This window comes from Cyprinodon variegatus, unplaced genomic scaffold, assembly GCF_000732505.1.
Source record: "Cyprinodon variegatus isolate N-32 unplaced genomic scaffold, C_variegatus-1.0 Scaffold348, whole genome shotgun sequence".
Taxonomy (NCBI): domain Eukaryota; kingdom Metazoa; phylum Chordata; class Actinopteri; order Cyprinodontiformes; family Cyprinodontidae; genus Cyprinodon; species Cyprinodon variegatus.
In genome coordinates, this window is record NW_015150801.1 from 741,677 (window position 1) to 767,220 (window position 25,544).

Below are 25,544 nucleotides of genomic sequence, written 5' to 3' on the forward strand. Positions count from 1 at the left end.
TTTCACCAGATTTTGTCTGTCTGTAACACCTCAACTTTTCCTGTCAAAGTTGTCTGCAAAGTGCCCTATTAAAATCTTTATCTACCTTTACCTCAGATGCCTTCTTATTCTCACCATTTTAACTTTGAATGGCCAACTTTTAGTTACTGGTACAATAGAAATTGGCTGATTACCAGAACTGTTAATAGTTATCACAATATTTAGATCTACAAAATCACAATCTTGATGGACATCTATGATGTATAATTTGACACCTAATGATGTTTTAGGTACCATCTATTAAAGCTCTACTTGCAAATTTTAGAAATTGTCTTTGTCTCCATCCTTCATCCACCATTATAATGTATTTTAGAGCCATCTGGATAACTGAGCCCAAGGAGAAAGAAAAGCCAAGGAGAAAGAAAAGAACACTGTCAAGATGAAAAAGAAAGACCAGACAAAATAGGTGTTAATGAAGTGAATCAATGATTGTGATTAACACTCAATATTCAGAAAAATACAAAAAAAAAAATGTATTCCTTAGATGATGCAGCTATGATTATCCTTTTTAATTGGTGCTTGTTGGAAACCAAAAAAATCCTGCCCTGTCTTGTCCCACCACCTCTAAACACGCTGCACTGAAAAGAACCCTTCTCTGTAAAAGCGACTCAAGATTATCTATTCCAATATGTGTTTGAAAATAAAGAAGCCATTTAAAAAAAAAAAAAAAAAAGCAGCTGTTTTCTTACATGGAATCTCAGCTACTGATATGAAAAATCAATTAAAACTTTTGGCAAAACTCAACAATAATAAATAACTAGGAATTCCTTCTCTGTGCTGTAGTTTTAAAAGCTAAAACCAGTAACTGCTGGTCAAACCTTTTGAGACCAAAGAAAAGTCTAATCGGTGCTTTACTAGTAATATATCCATTTTATAGAAAGAAAACATGCACAGAAAATACTATGTCCCTCCTCGGCTAAGCCGATATGCATATTTGTTGTTCTGTAAGTAAAAGACATTTCCTGCCTTTTTCTTTTCCTTTGTAGGATGACTTATACCAAGCGAGAGGTGGCTGTGGCCAGCGGCTCTGGTTTTGTCGTGTCAGAAGACGGTCAGATTGTGACCAATGCCCATGTGGTGGCCAATAAACACAGGGTGAAAGTGGAGCTAAAGAGCGGCGCCTCCTACGATGCCAAAATCAAAGACGTGGATGAGAAGTCAGACATCGCCCTCATCAAGATTGATGCACCGGTCAGTCCATGTTTGACTCAGAAGGAGGGTGTAAAGAAGCACTTTCTATGTACTTCTTGTTGCCTATTTTAGTATGAATCTCTTCAAGGAGACCTGGTTTTAATACTTTGAAAGATGCACTTTGTTACTGAAAAAAAACAATGGAAAACTTAAGGATTCTTAAATGCAAGGTTTGTTAAAAGGATAAAACTATACTGCTTTACGTAGAAAACAAACCATGTCTTCTTTAGTAGAAATCCAGATTATTTAGTCCAAGGGGAAGAAGCCAACCGCTGCTCCAGGAAGGGCTAAGATCAAAGTGAATATCCAGCCTCAAAAACATCAAGGCAGCTTTGTAGGCAGTATTTTATGTTCCACTGTGTTACAGGCAGGTTATTCTTGCAGATACTGATACTGAGCTAATAAAGAGAATCTATTGTCAACTGCCTTTATTTTACTATTGCAATTAAATACTTTGAGTATTGGCACGATGAAGCCTTGGCAGTTTGGGAATTGAAGGCATCTGTGATGAGAATATAAGAAAAGGTACGCTCAACTACGAAGGCAGGAAAGTCTATAAGAGCTCCTCACAGCTTACAGTGTGCACAGTGGTATGTGTGAGCCTTATTTAATCACAGTAGCATAGGCATAGACTTACAGTTAAAAACTTATACTGTTAATTTAAAAGGATGCATATGATTATATGTGTTTAACCCGAATAAAAGTCGGATTCTTGTCGTTTTCAATGGCTGACCTTGCGGTCCATGTTCGCAAGCCATGCTCTGCAACATTCGGCACTCAACCTCACAGTTTGTCCTATTTTCGGAGTTGTTTTTAATGGAAACTACTTTGCCACCGTATGCAATGTTGGAGCATCCATCACGCATCGTGAAATAACAGATGCATGTTTGTAGGAATAAAGCAATAAATTAAATACTCTTCCGTAGTCAAACCTAATCAGCTGTTTTTAAAGCCACTCTGCCTGCTCATACGGCGGTTAGCGACAAAGTGTATCCAGATGTGTGATGTCACATGGGAACTTTGTTTTCATTTTCACACTGTCTCACTTATATTTTGGTAGTCTAGATATTCTGACTGGAAATGCTGTTGCACTGTGATCCCAGTACAACAGGAGGTTCAACAGTTTGCCATGTAAGTTAGAACTGTTTACTGGGATCTAGTAACTGAGATTGCTGTTAGCTAGATAGGCTATGTTCACTTTATCCCCTGAGTCTAAACTTAGAAAATAAGATAATAATGTACATCTCTCTGACTCCCTGCAACGCCTTTTTTTATAACTCAAACTATAATTGTTTTATTTGATTTGTTTTAGTAAACATTTGTTACATCATCTAACTGGTACTTTCAATTAATAATTGCATGAAATAGGAAGTTTTTTTTTTATGACATAATACAACACCTTGAAAAAATAAAAGTCCTGTTATGTTACTGTCCAAAGTCCCAATAATACCAAACTTATTACTACTGATAATGTGGAGGTAACCATCCCCAATAGAAGTTTCTGGCATAAACATAGTGGACCAGTTTTTATATTTTCCCTTCTTTAAAATAAGTTTTAACTGGGAGATCAGTGCTAGATCCTGATCTGTTCCTGCATTTGCCTTAAAGCTCATATTTGCTCTATGGAAAAGAACCAGCCTAAGAAAAAGTGATAAATATTGAAAGCTTTACACATTTTTGCAACTTCAAAAATATGTCTTTCTTTTGCTAGAAATTCACCACAGCTACTAGCTAATTAGGATTTATAATCAATGATTATGACAAAGTTAACTGCTTCTAACCTTTTAACAAAACCTCACTTCAGAAATCCTGTCCTTTCCCCTTTATAGTCTCTGTTTAGAGACTCACAGCTTAGATTTCAGGACAGTTCTGTTTGAAGCGAGAATAAACAAATGAGTTACAGCCAAGCTTAGTGTTTGGTTGTTGGATCAAGTTTTTAAGCAAATCTCAAAGGTGGCGTCTTGAAGAAATAATGCTTTGAGCAGGTATTGGAGTTTTTGTGCTGTACAGACAAGATCAAAACCGTATTGCTTCCAATACATCAGCCAGGAACTGCTGCAAATATTTAAAGTTATTGGACTCAACGTTTGTATAAAAATGCTGTAAATCTTGCAGGTTTTCCAGAGTGCAAAAGATGTAAAGTTAGAATGCAGGTGTAGTGATTCAAGTCCAGATCCTATCTGTGTTGAGACACAATCTGTGAGAATACATCGCCGTTACTAAACGGCTCTTCTCACGAAAAGCCGATAAAGACTATAGCCTATAACTTACTGAAAGGTGTTTTATGAAAAGGGCAACGCATTTACCAGAGTCCATCTGTTTGTCAGATTTTCTCTCCCTCTTCACGTCCCTGTCTGTCTTTATTTCGCCGTCTACTGGACAAGAGGGATTCATGTTGGATGTTAATCATAGTGCTGTGCAGGAATGTTAGGCAGAGCGCCAAGGCCTATTGACTGCGAGTAAAAGCAGGGCTGAGTGAATTGTAAAGCTCGCTCACAAAGTTGAATGACACAGCTGAAAGGATGGTCATGACTGCAACACAAGGTGTTTTACAAAGACTTTGATTGATTCCAAGGAAAGACTCTTTACATTTTTTATTTAGCCAAGAATGTGGGCAAAGGTGCAGAAAAATACAAAGACAGATGTTTTGTGTTTGCTCATTCTTCAATAAAGGCGGATGCATCTGTTGATGATGGCCTATTACTCGATATAGGGGGCTTCCCAACCTGCTTACACCACATTTTTGGTGGGTAGTGACTATGCTGACTCAGGAGGGACAAATGCTCTTGTACGTGGCGGCATGACTGCGTTAATACAGGAGCTTTTGTTTTTACAAGGCCTACAAAAGCATTTTCATCCGATTGCCACCTAGACTTTTAAACATTTCTCTGCATTGTACCTTAAATCAACTACTTTCACCGTTTCAAAAAATTGAGTACTTAGAAAGATTAGTCAGATTTAGTGTTTAGATAACTACCGTCAGGTATGTAAATGACTGTTTTCAAGGAGCTGGAATGACTGAAACAACCACCGAAGGGTATAAATGATGGAATCACATGTCGATGGACATGTTATTTATTTTCTTAATGCCTTAATTTTATTAGGAAGATCATTGAGATCAGCGTCTATTTTCCTATGTTGTTACAAGATAAAATGTATATTAGCATAAGAATGTATGATCAAAATAGAATAACTCATTTTCAAAATAATACAGCCTTAAAGGTATAGCTTACTTTCCAAAAGAAGATTTGCAATCTTTCCACTATGTCAGACTCACTAGTGGTAAGTTAAAATGGGGATAAGCACGTAGGACGGCCTTATGTATACATATCAGAGGAATGGTTGACAATTTGAAGATCCACCCAGAAAATGAACATCCTCCACTATAACTTTAACACATGACAGGACAGCTAGTTGGGCTAGAAAGGAACATCAGCATTGTTGCATATAGCTGCTGTCTGCTTAGAAAAGTCAGTCTGAGGCTGGAAGGCTGTCAGATCGGTGGCAGTTCACCTGTTTTTTCTCCATCTTGCTAAAATATTGGAGGGAGTAACATCAAAGAATAAAACTCCAAACTATGCAAATTAAATTTTAACAAGTTGATCACAGCTTGGTAGCTTAATCGGCATAGCCTCTTGGTTTTAAGGCAGTCGGCTGGTCAGTTATTATTTCCATCCTTCTCTGCCTCTCTCCATTAACTTTCAAAGCTCAGTGGTAGATTTCTTTTTTAAAACTCTTAGCTTTTTTCCCCCGGCCAAACTCTTTAAATACAGGTCTAGAGTAGAAAAAAATTAACTTTTTTTTTTTTTTTACTAAATGTATGTAAAATTTGATCTTAACAGCAGTGCATGGTGATAGTCTGAAGCAAAGTCTTTGGGATAGATAACTAGGCTTTTGAAAGTGATGTTAGCTATTTCAGCAATCTGTGTCAGAATAATTTAATTTCGCATCTATAAAAAGGTATTTTTAAGGCCCGTATTTGTGTTTTCATACACTTTACACATTTTGATAAATAAGTTTTGATTAGTTTTGGCTTCTTTCTACTTTGATCAATGAATGATTTTAGATCATTGTGTCCTTTCCAATCTCAAAATAGCTATAATAAAAAAGAAAATCTAAACATTCAGATATCTTTCAGGGATTAGGAATTGCTTAAGATATAATAGTGCATACATAGAAAGAAGGAAGAAAAAGGAAGATTCATCATTGTTCCATTTTATTTTGCAGAATCTGGCATTCTATATGTGGCTTGTTATAAATAGACTTCCCTAAACACTGTACCCTTGATGTCAGCCTGGTAGGAAATACATTCATCCTCACAAGTGTACTTCTGTAATTTAGTGTTAGTCATTGTGTGAAGTTTTAGTGGCTCGTAAACACCCTGAGACCGTCTCACAAGAGCGGTGGTTTCTGTGAAATGGCTGCATCATTTAGGCAGAAATGTTTCTACTACTGTGGGCAGAAAAGCTTGCGTTTGATATTTAGAACAAGTGAAAGCTAATACCTGGAAACATGAGAGGATTTGGTTATAATAAGAAGGAAGGAAGACAAGCAAAGCTATCATTAACATCTGAAGGGTAAATGTCGCCATCCACGCCTGTACCTACAGTGTTACATTTTAATGTGTGAAAAGTAAAAGAGGGGTACGGATATTTCTTCTTTCATTAACTCCAGCCCAAGCTTTCAGATGAGAAACTTCAACAGACTTTCTTCATCTTCTCAAATTTGCTAAGGGATTGTGTTTTTAAAGAGGTTTAACTGTTAAATGAAAACAATTGAAGGAGCTATGAGTTTGGTTTGTAGAAAGTCGGACAAGAAAAGCTAATACAGAAAATTAATGACGGAAAACTAGAGATGTGGTAAAATTAGAAACAAACAAAATCAGTCGTCAAAATGACATTTTAGTCATGTAATGTCTATGCTTTTATTTAGCTTGAAAAAACATTTTAGAATATTTCTTTTTTCTTTTTTTACACTAAAATTTTCTTTATCTTCTTCCTAAAATCACAGCTTTCCGTATTAAGTTTACCAGCTCAGCCTTTGTCCACTGGTATTGTTTCAATAATTTCTTGTGCAGTTACATGATAAATGCTTTATCATCTGCTTGGAAAATGTTCTATGCAGAAGGAAATCAAATAAAAGAAATCAGCTTGATGATTCAAGTACATGTACATATTACTTCTGATTAGATTTAACTGAGAACTTTTAAACGAAGCAATCAAATAAGTTCAGAAATTAGTAGTATTTAAAACTTAGGTTACAACGTGCCCTGAATAAAAAAAAACATGCAGGAAAAGCTACAGCCAAGATAAATACAAGGCAATAAAACAATGCAGCAGTAAATCAATACACTGTTGGATACAGATGATAATAATTGTCCTTTTGCAAAGAGAGGATAAGTGAGTTGATCCAAATGAGTCCCAGAAAACAGAGGGACTGGTGTGTTTTCAGTCTGCAAGACAGAGCAATGAAAAGTCTTTATCATTGTTATTGTGTTTTGGCTGCTTAGGTTATAACATCAGATTTGAATCATATTGTAGCCTTTATATTTTTGAACTTTTGATTGCTTGAAGAATTATGGAGAGCATTGAAACTGTTAAACTGTCTGAGACCATGAGATTGATGTAAACCATAAAAACTGGCAGATTAATTATTAGTTCTCACCAACAGCAGTTTATCTTATTGAGGTAATTGATTTTTGGCCTACGTTAGCCTTTCCTCTTAGAACTTTCATAACAATGAGCTGCTTTGTCTCAAAAAACAACAACATATGAAATATACTAAAATGAGCACTGAAGATCTATGTTGTGTTCCTCGGTTTTTGTTGGACTTTGTTATTTGGATTCAAGTTCCAATAGTTTGTGTTTGATTTACAGAAAGCTAGCTGCTCTCAACACCAGAATTCAACAGTTAGCCAAAAATAACTAATAAAACCGAACAATAGAGCAATAATTTATAAGGACAGTTTTACATTTTCTTCCCCTTTCTGTTTGCATTATAAAATCATACATACATGAAAATAGAGTTTATTGGTAGCAGAGACTGTTCTTGGGGTTGTGGCCTTCCTCTTGTACTCTGGGGAAGGCATTAGTCTGTGAGCAGCAGCTGGAAATTTAGAAGGGAAGGGAAGAGGGGAAGTGTTGAACTCACTTGTTCCTCTGAAGAGAGTCTGGGGGGGATCGAGAAATAGCATGCAAGACTAAGAAAGAGGTGGCATTTTGGACAAAGATCTGAATTGATCTATAAGCTATTTGACCAACTGCAGGTGGTTGTAGTTCAGAAAGACCCAGCAAAGAATGAAATACTGTTAAATCAACATCAGTGTGCTCTCCATAACAAATGAGGTGATTACATGGAAGCAATAACTCTGATGGGAAAAACATATGACTTTGAAAAAACTTTATGCTGACAGATATTCACTTATTTGGACTTTTCAGGAATTATTTTCCAATGATATGCAGCACAATGACAAAATGCATATGTCTCATTAACGGACAGTTTGGAGGTTTTTGATCAGTGGCATGTTGGGGGGGGGGGGGGGGGGGGGGGNGTTCAGCTGACTAAATATTAGAGAATTTAGATAACATCTGTTAAGAGCAAGGGGCAAATTTTCTCTATGTTTCAGGCTGGAAACCTGCTCTTGTTGTATAGCTTTGGTATCCCATAGCTTCAGTGGTTCAGACCTAAAATAAAAGTAAACTTGGCTGAGGGCGATTGCGGCAAAGCAGTAAGAATCTCTTCAGAGGTAAAATAATATCTGTTTCTGCATATGCTGTTATTCTCCTTACCAATCATTATAAACTACCTATATACCAAACGGTAGATTAGGATTTATGTAAGGAAATGTTATCATTAGTATAGAGTTTGCTATAGTGCGATATTAACTTACATTATGTCGAGATTAGCTCTTTGATGAGGAGAAAAAAGGATAAGTATTTTGGAAAACTTTCCAATGCTTAAGTAGAAGAAGGTATATGATTATGTGGACCAGTTTAACGCACATTATTTGCCTATAAAAAAAAGACCAAAAACCATTATATTTTAATAAAAAGAAGTTAAATAGAGCGAGTATTCTTATAGTGTTTAGATGGTCCATTCTGAGGCTAAATATAGTCCCTGAGTAGACATAAACAGGCGTTAAAACAAGCCAGATGGTGACAGTTAATGCAGGTAATGGGTAATTTATCATTTTTTTGTTTGCAAGGATTTGATTTTTGAAAAATCTAAACTTTCTTCAAGGAATCCACTCTTTGGGCTTCCATAGCTGAGAGTGACATCAGTTTGTCACATTTTGTCCATATGTGCACTCACAGTTGAAAAACTAGCTCATGGTGTAATATCACATTCTACAAACATGTAGTGTTGTATTTTAGTTAGTTTTGAAACCTGATTTTTTACAAGCATGTTTTTCAGCTTACATTTTTTGACCTCTCAAATGGATAAGTAACATAAAATTTTTTTGTAATGCAACTTAAGGGAGAGAAAAGTGTTTATCATATTTGGCAGGAAAAAATTTGACATGATATTTTAATGCCGTATCGGCGGACTTTCAATCTTTTTCCATGTGGTCTTTGGAATTTTGGTTCGCATAAATGCATGTTTGCAGTAACATACCTCAAATTTTATTCGAAATATACATGAAGGGCTTTATTTACCGTACTCTCAAACTGAGCAAAAACAAAGCATAAATAAAGAAAAAAAACCAACAAATAATATGTCATCAAGACACTGTAAACTTTCCGAAAAACTTGGTACACAGCTAGAGTGAAATAATTGCATATATATATACCGGTATATATATAAAAAAAAAAATTGAAACATGACTATTTAAATGGAAATCTGTTAAACAGTGGATAGTACTGCTGCCTTGTAGCAAGAAAATATTGGGTTTGATTCCCGGCCTGGGGTCTGCATGGAGTTTACATTTTTCCCTTTGAATGCGTGGGTTCTCTCCGGTTACTCCGGCTTCCTCCCACAGTCCAAAAACATGACTGTTAGGTTAATCGGCTTCTCTAGATTCTCCTTGGGTGTGAGTTTGTGCATGAATGGTGGTTTTTCATGTTTGTCGCTGTGTTGCACTGTGATAGACTGGCAAACTGTCCAGGCTGTACCCCGCCTCTCGCCCGTTGACAACTGTGGATAGGCCCCAGCACCCCTCGAGACCCCAGCAGGGATAAGCAGAAATGAATGGGTGGATGGATTGAAGACTATTTACATTTACATGGGAATCTGGTGAACTTAAAATTATCCAAAATTTGTCCAAATCAACACAATGTTCACAACAACAAAAAAATTCTTGGACAAAATCTTATAAAAAACCCACAAGGCGAGTTGAAGAGGAGATAATGTAGTGTAAAGGGGTTGAATTTCTCTGTTAGACATAAAAGAATGGGCTTTATGCTTCTCTCAGAACTTTTATATATTCTTATATCATGAAGCTAGTTATTTAAAATCTGTTTCCGTTGCAATGTCTAAATACTAAACATTTTTCTTGTTTTAAAATAGACTACCGGTAGCTTTTTTTATGGATTAATAATACATGTGGAGTTTTAACACCATGAGGCAAGTAATGATGGAACAGCAATCTAATTAAATGCATAACTTCTGCATGCATCTCTTGGCAGAAGCAGCAATATACAAGTTATTACCTCCGGACTTGTGCTAAAAGTAGGTCTGCAGGAAAAAATGGCATCATGTTTTCCTCCAATATAGTCACACTGTTTCCCATCACCAAGTATGCAGATTCTCAAACCATTCTCCCTGGGAAATGTGCCTGCTGCTGGTTTGGACGAGCCTTCGTTTGGATTATGCAGTGTGTCTTTGTGTCTGTGTTTATGTGCAGGAAGAATGGAGTGGAAAATCATCACAGCCCCCCCCTAAGATTTCTTTAGTTTATCTGTCTTTTATCAGAAACACAAAGTAAATGCTTCCGCAGTTAATTGTATTTTATCTTTTGGCCTTTGATGATCAGCACTGACAAACAAATGCAATGTTTCAAAATCAGTCTTTAAGTATTTTTTTTTTTTTGGCTGCTCAGAGCTAGGAGATGAACTTTTGTCTCAGTGCAGAGCTGTATGATGTCCGTCTGAAAGAAGCATTAAATCTTTATCCTCCCCTTCTACTTTATCATCACTTCTTCAACTAAAATGGTTCCCATGCTCACACATGCCATTGGTTGGGAAAATATCCAAGAACAATAAGGACACACATAAGGACACACATGCACAAATCTTCACAGCTTGGTCTCTATACTTTCCTACAACTGGCCTACTTTCTAGCTTTCCAGAGCTATTTTCCAGGCATATTAGTTGTAGCAAGCGCCGCCCGAAACGTTCTCAGCTTGCCAGTCAGTGACGTTACCTATGCATGTTCATAAGCCATTTGAAACTAACTGAGTGAATTACTGAATTACTTACTTTAAAATTTGAAAACTGTAGCTTTCTTAGGTTGGAAAGTCTAAGGGAAAAAAACTGCTTCAATGTGGGAAAGATTCTGTAAACCATCCATAAAGTCTTTATATTTTTCTTCAAAACAACCAAACATTTTTTTTGTTTTTATAATCTTATTGCTGGTTTTGATTGGTAGTTCTTTGGGCTTTCTTGACACTTTTTTTTTAAAGCTTTTCTTGGTACTTTGGCTGCTTTGTTTATTCTCAATACAGTTCATGTATCAGCTTGCATGCAGCATATTGTACAATGCATTAAAAATCTAAACGGATCTACATATAAAAAGTGTGCAACTGAAAAATATAGTAAAGGGGATTTAGAAAAAGACCCAGTGTAGACTAAACACAGAACCTGGGACCCTCTTCTGTGATTGAACTTCTATTGTATGCTGAGTGCTCTTTGGAAATAACCTTGTGACCCTTAAGCAGAACTCCCTGTCTTCAAAACTGTTTTCTTTATTATTCTGTGAAGGTTGAAAAATACATAGAAGCAACTGGCTATCATGTATATATATAAGCCGGGCATACACTGTACGATTGTTTTCGCTTTTGAGGCCGACTTACCAGTCATGCGAGAATTTTTCGATCAGGCCAACTTTCTGCCTAATCGTGCATTGTGTATTGTACAGGGGGTAACGAGGGGCGATCAGCCTCGCTCGACCACCTCCCGATCAGGTGAAATTCATGTTTGAAATTCAGTTGGCCGTCGTGGGCAAATCGCTCAGTGCGTATGTGCAAACAAGTATTCTTCTTCTTCTTCCCCCCTGATGAAAACACAGATGCATGGCGGGGGTGCAAGTGAAATTAAGTTCTTTCTATAAAATTGACAGACCATAGTAGCCACGTTTGCTCAGCCATGTCTTTGTCCAAATACGTTGTCGCCTTTTCTTTTTAGGGCTTTCAGCAAAAAACTGCACAAACTGCTAAGGCAGCACGTTTCTCTCTAGTGAGCTTCATGTTCCTCTCGAACTCGTTTGGCTTCCGGATAGACGAGTCCGAGTAGCGCCTTCTCACTGCGGAGCTTAGTCCGACGTGGTTTTTAGATATAGAGTGTCTAAAAACTCTATGTGCGGAGTTGCACAATGTGAGAACATGCAACGTGAGCTGTGAACTCACACTGTACAGTGTGACTTGCGGCTGCGTGCAACGATTGAAAAAAAATCGCACAGTGTATGCCCGGCTTAAGTTGCATTGCTGCAATTTTTAGACTCAATTATAGTCATGCTCAGGGTGTCACACAGGACTATTCTAAACAAGTGCTGTAGGTATTTATACCTAACATTGATATGATAGGTGACAGTACAATACACAACAAGTGGAAATGTAGTCAAAGAGAGTAGAAAAGGTTAATGCCACTAGCCAGAGCCACTGGCTCTGTGCTCCATTGAAAACAGAAGCTTTAACACCGTTTTTTTGTGGTGAAGTTAGACACTTAAAATGCTAAAACAAAGAATCTGGTTTTTGACCTTTTGTAAAGGATATAAAACTATTCCTATAAACTATTTTGGACTTTTACAATAAATCCGCATTAAAAACTTAAACACTGTTAAAGAACACAATCTAACTTTATAACTCACATTTTCTTCATTTACCTTTTTATGTTTGTCATTTTTCTTTTCTGTGACTCTCTCCCTTCTCTACTTTAAGAAGTGATTAATTAGTGTGTGACAGGTTCTTATGCTGTTGATTCTGAATGGAGCTCATTGCATTTGGTCTGTGCTAAGCATGGGCGTTATTTAGGGGGGTACTCAGGGACAGGTGCCCTGCACTTTTTCTGTCCAAAAACACTGTTATGCTACATACAAGGCTGTCAAGCACTAGGACCAAGCGGAAAACTGCCACTCAAGCTGAAGCCCACTCTCCTGATTTTAGGCTGCCCACAAGCTCCTGATTGGCTCTCAGCCTTTTCTTGGGTGATTGGATTTTTCCACTTTCAATCCTAAAAATGTAACAAACATTTGATGCATTGCTGAATCAGGTTTGTGATTGGATGGTTATAGTGCTGAAGTCCTACCATAATTACAACTGTATGATCGCAATTCTGTTTTTCCACTGTCAGGTGCTTTTTTTTTTTTTTTGAAAAAAAAAAAAGCACAAGGTCCACAAGGGTTGTAATATCATATATTAATTTACACTTATCTTTGAATTGAGGACATTACCTGTGTGTGTTTGTGTATGTGTTTAGTAATTAGGCGTGCATCATCAAACATCCTTAAAACTCAAATTTTAAGTTAAATTTAAAGAAATGCGCAACACTGCTCTAGCACCTTCACTGCTCTATAAAGCAGCATATCCACCTCAAGATCCTCCTCATTATAAAGCTCTCAGTAATCTTTTCAAAAATATTAGTTTGAGTAAAAGGGGCTGATAGCCTAAATTAAATATATTATTGTTACTTATTATTATCAAAAAGGAAAAAATACAATATATGAGTGTGATTTTTTACATCCAAACTCATAAATAATCTAAAACTGTGTTTTAAATCAACAAACATGTCATGAATTTGGATGTTGAATCCCAAATTGTCCATAAAAAACAGTCAAACAAAAAAATTAAACACTCAGCAATAGAAACCTAGAAGAAGTAGAAAATATGATGAACTGATTTGAGTTTTATGAAACATTACTTGACCCCCCCACAAACCCAAACACGCATCTAAAATCTAAATTTCCTTGGTGCCAAGTTACGCATATGTGGAGGAGCTCAACCATGGGTTCTATTGACCATCAAAACAGGTATAAAACTTTGTCTTAATGAATGCCTGGTAAAAACAAGCAGTGGCAGAGAGCTTCTGTTTGGATTTGTTTTTTTTGGCAATTTTTACAATTACAAAAAAGACAAAATTTCAGAGAATAATGCAAAAGAACATAAACAGAAGTTTAATTGAAGGGGTTTTATTGTATTGTTAGGATATCTGTCATTTAGGCACAACACTAATTGTCTAGAATGGAGTATGCCTAATGTAGCTTTTTAATATACTTTAATAATACATTTGCTGACATATTTATGGCTGTTATTTTTTTCTAGTGGTTTAGCACAGATGGTCAGTCATTCATAATGTGGAATTTAAAGACAGGTTATGTTAGAGTGAACTAAGCTACAGCAGCCTCCAGTAAGGTTAAGATTAATATAAAATAAAATCCCAAAGCTTTATATATCAGAGAGTTTATACTTGTTCCACCTAACATTGACTATACACTATTTATTTTATTCCCTGACATCAAAGTCTCTTCCTAATCTCTTTCCACTGAAGTCCTTTTCTTAACCCCTGTTTGTTCCCGGGCTTAAGTAAATCTAAGCCCAGAGCTCTATCATACAACTAAACATTGATTTTCTGCAGTTTTGAGGTTCAGTGAAATGACATCAGCCTCCTGAGCATGATGAGAAGTTGCTTTTTTTATTTACCTATTCAGTTTATTTTCTCCTGACTTTATATCCTTTATAGTTCCCATAGCTGAAAGCATACACCCTAAGGTCACCAGTTCTTAGAGACTAAGCACTTTCTGAAAGATGTAAACAAATTGTGTAAAGGAGAAATGAACCACATTTGCTGTCTCCCTGAAGTTTCCTCCTAGGAAAACAAACAGTTCAGCCATCATCTCCTCTCGTTATTGTGATCTCTGCAGCTTGAGAATTCTGTGGTGTCTGGCCAGAAATGAGACACCCTTTACTCCCCTTTGGGCTTTTATTGCAAGGTTCTAACCACATAAGGGACCCAGACATATGTTTGCTCTTAGAAAGTCCAAGAACCTCCTCAACAACATATGGAACCCATAGTGGTTTCCTCAATGGTGTCAGCAAGGATATAGTTTCACCCAATACAAAGCCATCAACTACTCTGTGAAGTAAAACCAACCTTTAGGGCTTACTTAAAGTTCCAGTTCATCTTCTTATAAGTATAATGTTTTTTCCTTGTAACTGTACTAAGCTTGCATAAACAGGCATGCATTCAGACCTATAGTATGTGTGTCTCAAAGACATCAGAAAACAGATGCACATATTTTCTCTTAATCTCCCTTTTTCCTTCCTTCAGCCTGATCTTCTGATCTTTAAGTGGATGTGTTTTGCAGGAGCGTGCTGGATCCTGTCCCATTTTATCTTAAATAGGTTAGCCCCAACTTCAGAACTCAGCAGATAAAACACTGTATCTTACTTCACTTAGGATTTTTCTTTAAGGTAGAACTCTATTTGTTTTTTTCCTTGTAGTCAGTGAAAGAAACACATTGTTGTATATACAGTTTAATGGTTAAACAATTTGGATTATGTACTGATTATGCTCTTGTGTTCTGACTGTTTATGTAAGCCGTGCCACGTTTTTGGTTTTTAGCACATGACTTACCCTGGCTGGTCTAAGTGAGTCTCTTGAGCTTAAGCTGACTAGTGGATAGGGAGACATTTTCCATCAAGAATTTCTGGTAGAGACTAGAACTAGTGGTTTAGTCAATCACACTGCCACCACCATGTTGGAGGGTAGATGTGAAGCTCTTTTCCTGAAAGGCTGTGTTGGTTTTAACTTTATTTTTTTTCCGTACACAAATAAATTGCACAGAACTCTCAGGTATCTTCAAGATGTTTAGGTTGTTGGGTTCTTTTTCTGGAAATTTGAGGCGTCTTTTTGTTTTTTTATTCTCCCCAGTGGTTTTCATCTTGGTACTCCCATCTATGTCAGTTTTTCCCACTATCTTTCTGTCTTATTGGTGAGTTCTAAACATAGACCCTGGGATGAATGTAAATACTATGGTTGCATTTTTACCTCCATTGTGATGTCTAAGTATTTGGAATTGTGCTTTTGTAATAATTTCAGCCACCCTAAAGGTTGTGCACCAATGGTCTTCCATTTGTTAATTTATTTCCCTCTATGCAAAGTCCTAAAGACTTATGACAGCTTACAGAATTACTTTCTGCACATTGGTTTGGTTATTTTTTCTATCTTTAAAGAAAACTGTATTATGTATGATCTTCGGATATCTTAATATCTGGTTGAAGCTTTCCTTTTTTTATTGCATGTCTATTAATTAACACTTTCCAATCGCTGGAAATTCTACAAATTAATTTACAATTTCTTCAAAAACATGCATCAACATGAATCAAATAAAACTGAGAGGTGGATTTTTCTAGTATCCTCGCCCCACAGTTGTGTGGTTTTTTGGTAGTGCCTTTACCTAGGCCCCTTCCTTTAAGTGCAGCAACAGGGAAGCACCAGGGCTTCATCTGAAATAGCAGAGTGAGTCACCCGGGTGGCCAGGACTCATGGCCTTGCATGCCCAGATGATTTTCCACAAGTCATTTCAGATCATTGCCTTGTAAAAATCTCTAAGTTATATTTAGGCTATAGTATCTTTTGAAACACAAAGATGTTGTGCAGGTTTAGTTCACTTTGCAGTCTAATACGCACTAAATCTGCTTGTCAGCCAGCTCCTGCATTTTCCACTCTTATATCTATGATTTTTCAGAATGTAGTGTGACTTTGCGTGGGTAATTCCATACCTCTGCAAGCCACAAACAGTTTGCATTTATTCAACGCTTCACATCCTACTGAGAAGGACCCAATTCAAGCTAGCAACAGTCACCATGACACCACCAGTATCATGAGGTGTTATGAGAACCATGCTAGCTGGATCCTGAATATCTTGGCTATGACCAACATTCACCTGACATGTTCACTCAGATATCTGTGTTTGTTCTTGCCTCTTCTCTCCATCTGTTATTTCACTCATGAGAAAAGGTTGTTTGGGCAGCGTGTTTTCTGGCTAGGGTTTACACTTCTGCAGTTTTGTATTTGCATCCAGGTAAACTAGCAAATGTGAAACTGAAGCTGTGACCTTGCAAAATAATAAATATGATATATGTCTTTATGCTTTGGGTTACTGCAAAACAAGATAGTACCAGATTATCCAGCTACTATAAGATCTTTCATCTGCCTAAATCTACTGATTTGGTGCAAAATCCATCTCTCTGTTGTTTTTCATTGACTTCACTTAAACCATAAACGTCATTACTATGTTTCATTTATTGTAAATAAATATATATTCAGTTAATATTTAATGAAATAAAAGCAATTTTTGCAACAATAATACTGAGCTTATTCGTAAAGGTTCACACGACTGGGAATTTCTTGAATAGTAGGCATTTGCCCACATAGATTTGTATCATTTAACTGCATCGGATTGTGGGCTGATTGAGTTCCAGATAACTTGGACATGCAACTAATTCATAATTTTTAAGTAATGTGTTTGGTTTGACTTTGGTCTGCCAAGCAGAGAAGATTTAAATTAGAGAATCAAGCTATTGCTGCAAATTGAAAACAATTTCCTTATTGTGTCATTAAGGGAAAACCTCTGTGTTCTGATTCAACTGCTCTGTGAAATATTCATTATTCGGACCCACTTGGAAACTTTAATATGCTAGCCAGATTTAACTTGTTAGCCAACAAGTATGCTTCTAATTGTGCTTATTTACACCTTAGCTACAGTTTGTTTGGCATGAATGTCAATTCTCCCCATGGTGCCGAGGGAGTAATTGTTTTGTGTGGGAGCACAGCCCTGCATCACTGTGTGGGTTGTGTTTAGACGATTTGTGGTTTAGCTGTAATTATTCAAACTGTCCACTCATAAAACACATGATCATGGGAAGTCTGAGGCGCACCAGAGGGACTGCGGAGTCCATGCAACAAGATTCAGATTTTCTTTTAGATCTCTGCTTTTTACAAAATGCCTTTTCCTTTACTGTTTTTCTTAAAGCTGGGGTTTGGATATTAAAAGATGTTGAATAATGGGCTCTTAGTTTTGGTTACAAAGAGCAAATGTTGCCAGCAGTGTTGAACACATTTAAATGAGTTTATGAGTGGTGCTAAGCTTTTGAAAAACCATCCACTTAAAGATGTTGTTGTTTACAGGACAGACTCAAAGTGAGCGCAGCGTTTCCTGGCGTCAGACAGAAAATATGTCAACTGAGAGGCTTTTAGGAGAAACCTTAGCCTTTTTATGCTGTGCGTTGTTTGTATGTGTGGGGATATTTGAACCATCCTTTCTACACCTTGCCTATAGATTAGAAGGGCTTTTTGACAGATCTGATTAGTTTTTTAGCTCACTATATATTAAAATAATACTTCAATTATATTTCCTGTATTGCTTTCAAATCAGAGTGTCAGGGGCTTTAAATGATCGGTTGGAATTAATCCAAACTACTCTGTTTAAATCTTTCTAAATCTCTTCCCACAACATCCCATTATTCTCCTGTAAAACAACATCCTGAATCAGCTGATATTTCCATTGATGCAACTAGCATGGTTATCAATCACTAATTTTCAGATCCAAATAACAGCTACAATGGAATCCTTATGTCTTTACTGTTTGCAGACTAAACTTCCTGTACTGCTGTTGGGCCATTCATCTGATCTGAGGCCGGGGGAGTTTGTTGTCGCCATCGGCAGCCCGTTTTCCCTGCAGAACACAGTCACTACAGGTATCGTCAGCACCACCCAGCGAGGAGGCAGAGAGCTTGGTCTTCGTAACTCCGACATGGACTACATTCAGACGGATGCTATTATCAATGTAAATATTAAAGGATAGCTTTTTTTATGTTTTCCCCATATAAACACAGTTTAAAAAGCTGTTACTTTTGATTCACAGTATGGTAACTCTGGAGGGCCTCTGGTTAATCTGGTAAGCCACTTATTTTTTTTATTTGTAGCACATAACCAGTTTTTCACACACATGAGCTATTGAAAGTCCTTGACTTTTTTTAGGATGGAGAAGTGATCGGGATCAACACGCTGAAAGTGACTGCTGGCATTTCCTTCGCCATTCCCTCAGACAAGATCCGACAGTTTTTGGCGGAGTCATATGACAGGCAGTCCAGAGGTACGAGCCCCCACTATAACACATCAACAAACTTTCTTTGATCCCTCAATCAACAAAATGAAATGCTGATGTAAAAAAAAAAAAAAGAAGCTGAAGAGCAGAAAATAAAATCTTTATGGTGAAGCTATTAATTAGTTACATTTTTATTGGTTTAGTTCAAATCAAGTAACATTTTAACTCTAGGACACCTTTTCCAGGATCCAGAGATGTTCTCTTGGGCATTTTTCCAGATTGGAAATGGTAAAAAAAAAAATTATCTGTTGGGCTAAAAACAGGCTGGGTATACTTTAAATAAATGGGTATACTATAAGCAAATGGCTCTGGTAGTGCTAACCTGATCCTCAATGATTTAGCTCATTGGAATATAAGGCAACCATTCCAAATTGGTTACATTTTTTACCATTAGGTTTTATTTTAACCATTAATTCATTGGACATCGATTTCTGTGCTGAAAAGTTTAAGAAGCAAGGCATATACTAAAGCATGCGTGTGAGAAGCTCATTTCCTTTGATGGAATTCCGTTCATGTTCTTTTATTTTATTTTGATGAAATGAAAAAAATCAGATATAATGGTTGCTGAAAACCAGTTTGTAAACTCAAGTCAGAGCTCATATTTATCGTTCCTCTGCCTAAAATATGGTGAAGGCAGAAGGTCTGTATACATTACATGACTTAAAAGCATTATTGTGGAAACTAAAAGGCTTTATTCTATGAAAGGAATTGTTGCAGATTAATATAGATTTTTGGAACAAATTTTGTTAGGCGTTAATAATCCATATTTTTTGTTTCTGTATGCCAGTGTTATTGTGCAATAAAAAATTTACCATTTTAAAGAAGATAATCACACCAAAGTGATCTGTCAATCTTCTTCTGTGATGCCCATTTATAGGAAGAGCAGATGCTAAAAAGAAATATATTGGAGTGAGGATGATGACTCTTACGCCAACGTAAGTCTCCGCAGTTGTGTGTTATTGTTTTTTTTCTCTGGCATATATTCAAAGTATGCTAAGTGTTTGAATAAAACTCGAGTGAATTTATCAAAAAACTGTTTGAAAGCTGTAAAAGATCGATTGTGGTGAAATTTTCCTTCCACTTCTCTTCCTTCAGGTTGGCTAAGGAACTGAAAACTCGACATCGGGACTTCCCTGACATCACCTCAGGAGCCTATGTGATGGAGGTCATTGCAAAAACCCCGGCTGCAATGTAAGAAAGACCTTTTTGTTCCAGTAGATTTGAATAAATTTACTCAGTACTTTACGGGACCTTTACCAGAATACACTTCTGTTAATTCCCACCAAAAGTATCTTGTCTCTCTCAGTTCACTAACTTTTAACTGTTCAAATAGGAAATAGTCTAGTTTTAACTTCCCTTTCTTAATTTCATAGCTGTACTTAAACAGATAAATATACCCTACCACCCACAGTTACTGGGATGTAACTTCATTATGTACTCTAACATGCCTGAAGCCGCTGCATAACACTCCCCCTCCTCCCACTCGCCCTGCCCATTTGTAGCAACTTCTACCACTGCTCCAGCAGAGTGGGGCGCGGGAGACGCTGAGGTCAGCTGTTTCCTTCAAACCTCATGCTGGGAGGTTACTGGTTGCACTGTGGTTTTCTTGCGCCTGTTCCTCAGCCCACGATGGAGCAGCCCCTCTCCTTTGAGACCTTGTCGGAGTTTACCCAATGCCTAAATCATGCAGATTTCTGTAGAACAACAGTTCTGTGGTTCCTTTTATATTCAAGTTTACTTTTCTAGCCTGCAGCTTTGGTGCTTTTGATGTTGATCTGTGTTTTGTTGGCTTGTGGTATTTAGAAACTTGAATGGGATGTGGACAGCTTCCCATTCGCTTGCAGCTGCTGAAAGTAATGAATGCATATGTGTTGCTACTAATAAAAAATGGGATGTAAGAGTAAAGTGTAGCTGTTATTAAGGGTATTAAAGCCCTGTTTAAGGTTTCAGCAGATGGGTATCGGACCTATCCCAAAGGGATAAGGCTTAAAGGCAGACTCACCACTGGCCATGAGATTACATCTGTTATTTGCACTGGAAATGCCTTGGTATTCCCAGTCCCAGAAGAACTGAACCATTTAAATTGGAGAGGGGGGACATCTGACAATCTTTAATTTGAATCCTGCCCCTGAAACTGATTGTCAGATAAGCAGCTGGGACATGAAGAAATTAGAGTAATGGTACTGACAGAAACTTTAAGGTTCTGTCTAGTTGTCCACCTTTTATTTCCTTACATGTATTTTCTTAATTTGATGTGATAAAAAATGGATTTAGGTGTAATCAATCAGTAAAACCTGAGATATGCAATCCAGTAAAATGATAAGAAAGAAGGCAGCCATCTACAAACAAAATGATAACTGACTTGATTTGCCAGCACTGGCTACATTATCACATGTAAAGACATCATTGTTCTGTTAAAGGTGTCCTGTGTTACAGGAAAAGGAGATAACATTCAAATTCCAGACCTGTTTGTCTCTTTTTTGGGAATTTTGTTTAACATACCAAATAGTGCATCATTTTGAAGTCTAAGAATTTTGGAACATGATTTGTGAACCTTATTTAAACACAAATATGAAAAAAGTGTTCTCTTAATATATATCTATAGTCCCTGTTACCCTTATGCCTTTGGATAAACTTCAGTGGAATCATCATTCTTGAGAAATGACATATATAGCAAAAAGAGCCCACTTGTGTGTAACACAACCTCAATATTTCTGCAGAGGTTCTGTCAAAGTCCCAGGCATTTATTAAACCAGGCAGAGCGGTTGTGGACTAACAACTACCAACCCATCAAGACATGGCATACTACCTTCTCTATTATACTATGATTAGATGAGATCAAAATCAAACAGTTTTGACCTATTTTGTCCTAACAGAGACAGGAAATCTGAACAAGGTTGCAAATAAAGTTAAATAAAGGAAACTATTGTAGGAAAACCTGCCATCATGGTGCTAAACATGAAGCCAAAGATACAGTGGAATGATGACAAGACGTGAAAGCTGCTATTCAGATGCTGTCCATGCAGCTGACTAAACATTACTTTGCAGAGAAGAATGGGCATTAAATTCAATCTTTATGTCAGCAAAGCATGTCGAGTCAAAGGTGTTTTGGTTAGGACTGAAACTATTACAAGCATTAATGGTGATTAATCAATTATTTAAATAATTGTCAACTAATTTAGTAATCAATCAATCATTAAATGGAGTAGAGAAACCATTTTGCATTTAAGATATAAAATATTTTTCTTCTGTCAACATGCTATATCCAGAACTCCTCAAGTAGAAAAGTTTTAGTTTAGTTATATTTTATAAAAAGTCTGCTTTAAGGAACCTGCTTTCCGATTATGAATCGATTAATCGAGAAAAATAATCTACAGATTAATCGATTTGCAAAAAATAGTAAGTTGCAGCGCTAATTTCAACTTAAATTACTTCCAAAGTATAAACTTGGGGAGGATCTAGACAAATACTTGTTAAACCTTTTAGATTTTTTTAATGTATGGAAAAATTAAAAAGCAATGTATCTCTTTGCTTCCACCACTGTTATTTTGGGTGAAGGATTTGACTCTACGAGTAATGAGGCCACAGTTAGTACTAGTGTTGCGCCAATGCCATTTTTTGGCCCCGATACCGATACCAGATACCTGGCTGTGCAGAATCGGTACCATAAGGATACTATCTGTTTGAAATTGATGTGTGTGTATATATGAAGAGCTCCATACTACTTGGATGCAAAATAATTGCCATCATGGCTTTGTCAAGCTGCGCCCTACCTTTGTGAAGAAAGAAATAGACTAATACAAAGTGAATCCAACTTTCACTACAAAGTGAATGAACTTTTTATTGCCTACCTGGAATGGGTGACAATAGTTGAATAAACTTTCTGCTCTCAAAATGGTATCTGTGCCCTATTTGTTGGTACTAACTAATTCCAATACCACCATTTTAGTGCAGTATCTGGGCCCTGTCCGATACTGGTATTGGTATCGATGCAATCAGTGCAAATTAGTACCAAAGCCTTTTGAAAATGGCTTGGAACGAGGTCTGGTGGCTCTTATATGTTTCATCTTTTTTGTGTCCTGTAATTTTGTCTCCTGAAATAACAGAAAATAAAGGTGAGATGAAACGGTAATACAGTAATACACCTTTTTGGCTGGTAGCATGTTCACCTCAGCCATGGCTTTACCCAACAAAATATCCAATCACCCAACCCAGAATACCTGTCCTGTATATCAAGTATTTGTTTCTTCCAGACAAGAAGTCTAAATCCCTATATCTTTTCCTTTAGTGGTGGACTCAAAGAACATGATGTCATCATCTCCATCAACGGCCAGAGGATTTTAACAGCGACTGATGTCAGCGCTGCCATCAAGAGCGATGCCACCTTGAAAGTGGTTGTACGCCGTGGCAACGAGGACGCCATCCTCACTGTTGTTCCAGTAGAGATTGATCCTTGACCCTTCATATATTGGGGTTAGGTTTAACTTATCATTCAGAGGACCTTATGTAGAAGGGATCTTCAGCTTACCTGCCGACTTGTGGCTAAAGGCCTAGCGGCACCACGCATCCAGAGAAACTCCTGGCTTTGCCTTGAAAGGAACGACCGTACTGACGCTCTAAAAGCAGCGCTGTTCTTTGTTTATCTGTTTGTGTCTTCACTTTTAGCCCTTATTTTATTTTTTTTTATAATAAATGCTACTACTGTTTGATCAGAAACATAAAGCCTTGATTATCATCTTATTATTTGTCGTTTTCATATGGACTTAAGCTCAGTCGGATCCTCTGCTTTTTTAAAAGTAGAAACTCACTGAGCAGATCTGATTTGTATAATTTTTGTTTTCCAGCCTCCTTTTTTTAAGTACTGTAGAATGTTTTTTGTTAATTATGTGATGTATACTGAGGAGAAAATAAAGGGTTTACCAACATTTGTTTTGACATTTTGTATGCTGACTATCTCATTTTTCCTTCACATTTCTTTTCAGTAGGTTTTAAAAACACCCTCTTTTTGGATGTATCAATATTATCTTTGTGTGTGTGTGCCGAGTTTTGGGTTACCTCCGCTCATGCAATTGTGCACACAGAAAGGGGGCTTGGAGCCAATAGGGGTCTGGTTTGAATTTGTTTTTATTGCCTTCATATGGGCTTGATAGCACTCTGGTGCGATTGTTGGTCCAGGGACTGTGCAGACTGAACCCAGAGACAGGGGTGCGAGCCAACTGGAGATCTGACCCAACATAAAGTGGCCCCAGATTAGGGCTTTATATACATATATGCAGTGGTGCTGTGAAGGAGATTTGCTTATTTTATCAATTTAGTAAAGATGACAAAGTTCACCTTGTGAGAACTAAAAAGATGCAACTGGTTTTATAAACATAAACGTCTAGACAAAACAAGTTTTTTGGTATACTTTATTTAGCTCCATCATCAGTTATATTTATGCATTATGTGCTGCATCTGCTCTAAAAAGAAAGCAAAACCTCAAATACCATTTCAACGGCTCTTGCTTTTTTCTTTTTTTTGCATTTTTTTTTGGCTTGTTTCCTGCTATTCATATTTGACTTGCAGAGCATGTCTCTAATAACCACTTTATGTTTATTCTGCCTTTCCTTCTGCCATTTCCTGCCACCACATTTATTATAGAGCAGCTTTACGGTAATGCACAGAAACCCACATGCCTGCATGATAAATGATCAAATATGTTTGAGCACAATTTAGTTCGACATGTGTTTGGTTAACTTTTATGATACCGCTTGGGATCTGTGTTTAGATCTGGACACAGATGTGAAAAGAGAAATTAAAGCAAAACTGAGAAAGCAAGATTAACTAGTGCTGCTAGTGCCACCTTCTGGTTCTTTTTCAGAGTTGCATTTCTCTAATTGACCAAGCTCTTTGCTAATACCTTGCAAATATTTAACTCAAAGGGTCTTTCTTGCTGTTTTTAGTTTCTTTACAGTTTCCTGTTGGACATATTCTGGAATCATTTAGTCAAAGGTTTCATAACAATTAAAGATTACAGCACAAATACATACAACTGGGCTCAGCTGGGAAGTTTGCCTCTTAATGATGTCATGACTGCACAACTGCCAAAATCTGAGTTCATAACAGTCATGCTGGGCATGGCTGTATTACCTCACCTCCTCTGGGCCCTGCATTGGACTGACAGTTTCTACACAAGCCCAAAATCTTAAAAACATTGAAAAATGTGAGACTTCATATGAGTGCAGTGTTATTGATTCAACTTTAACTCATAAAGTTATTGTCATCCATTTGCCAGCAGAAAAAATTTATGTAATTTATTAGGTAATGGCCTGTTTGTCTCTGTTCAGACACCTGCTTTCCTCTACAAAATGCCTCACTTATTTTGTGATGATTACTCAGGAGGAAACATTCCTCTGAAGTTTTTATTAATTTTGATACGGTAGTGTGGGTATTACGGTAGTATCGTGCAGTCAATGCTGATTAGTCAGATGCATACCCATAATGATCAATATGATATTTAGCTTGTCCTCTTCAGGCAACTAGCAGCTGAAATACAATGCCTTGTAATTTTCTGCCTTGTCATTTGTGCTAACAGACAAATGGGTGGCTAGTGAGTGTATGTTGATACCATCTTGGGCAAAACAAACTGCTTGATGTAAAGAACCCAAACTTTCTCGTGGGAAATTTTCTTTCTTGTTTTATGTTTTATTTTGTTCTTTGAAGCTGAGACCAGTCACTTCCACAGAGACCTCAGTGGTCTGAAGGAAATGATGTCTGTCTATGTTGAGTGATGTTCTTTTTATTGTTGATAAAGTTGTGACCACTTTTCCCTGCAGACTTAATATATCCCCTTTTACTTACATCATACCCTACATGACCCCTGCTGCCAAAGTTGTCAGAGCAGTTTGAAGGGTTCTGAACAGTAAGTATAGCAAGTTTTCAACACTAATCCTTGGTTCCTTAGAGAACAAGTGGGAAACTGCAGTTAGTGCTATCTTTACATTCTATTGTGTATC

At 37.0% G+C, this 25,544-nt stretch overlaps 1 protein-coding gene across 1 annotated transcript in view; it reads left to right on the forward strand.

Annotated features, from left to right (window-relative positions):
- Positions 1 to 23,474, forward strand: part of LOC107091711 (serine protease HTRA1A-like) — a 37,162-nt gene extending 13,688 nt beyond the window's left edge. Inside the window, exons 3-9 of the mRNA XM_015385806.1 lie at positions 1,026 to 1,230; positions 18,034 to 18,228; positions 18,307 to 18,339; positions 18,423 to 18,537; positions 19,427 to 19,484; positions 19,645 to 19,740; positions 22,838 to 23,474. Of these exons, the coding sequence (XP_015241292.1) occupies positions 1,026 to 1,230; positions 18,034 to 18,228; positions 18,307 to 18,339; positions 18,423 to 18,537; positions 19,427 to 19,484; positions 19,645 to 19,740; positions 22,838 to 23,006 (871 nt within the window). The 3' untranslated portion in view covers positions 23,007 to 23,474. The remainder of the gene's footprint in view (positions 1 to 1,025; positions 1,231 to 18,033; positions 18,229 to 18,306; positions 18,340 to 18,422; positions 18,538 to 19,426; positions 19,485 to 19,644; positions 19,741 to 22,837) is intronic.
- Positions 23,475 to 25,544: the final 2,070 nt, after the last annotated feature.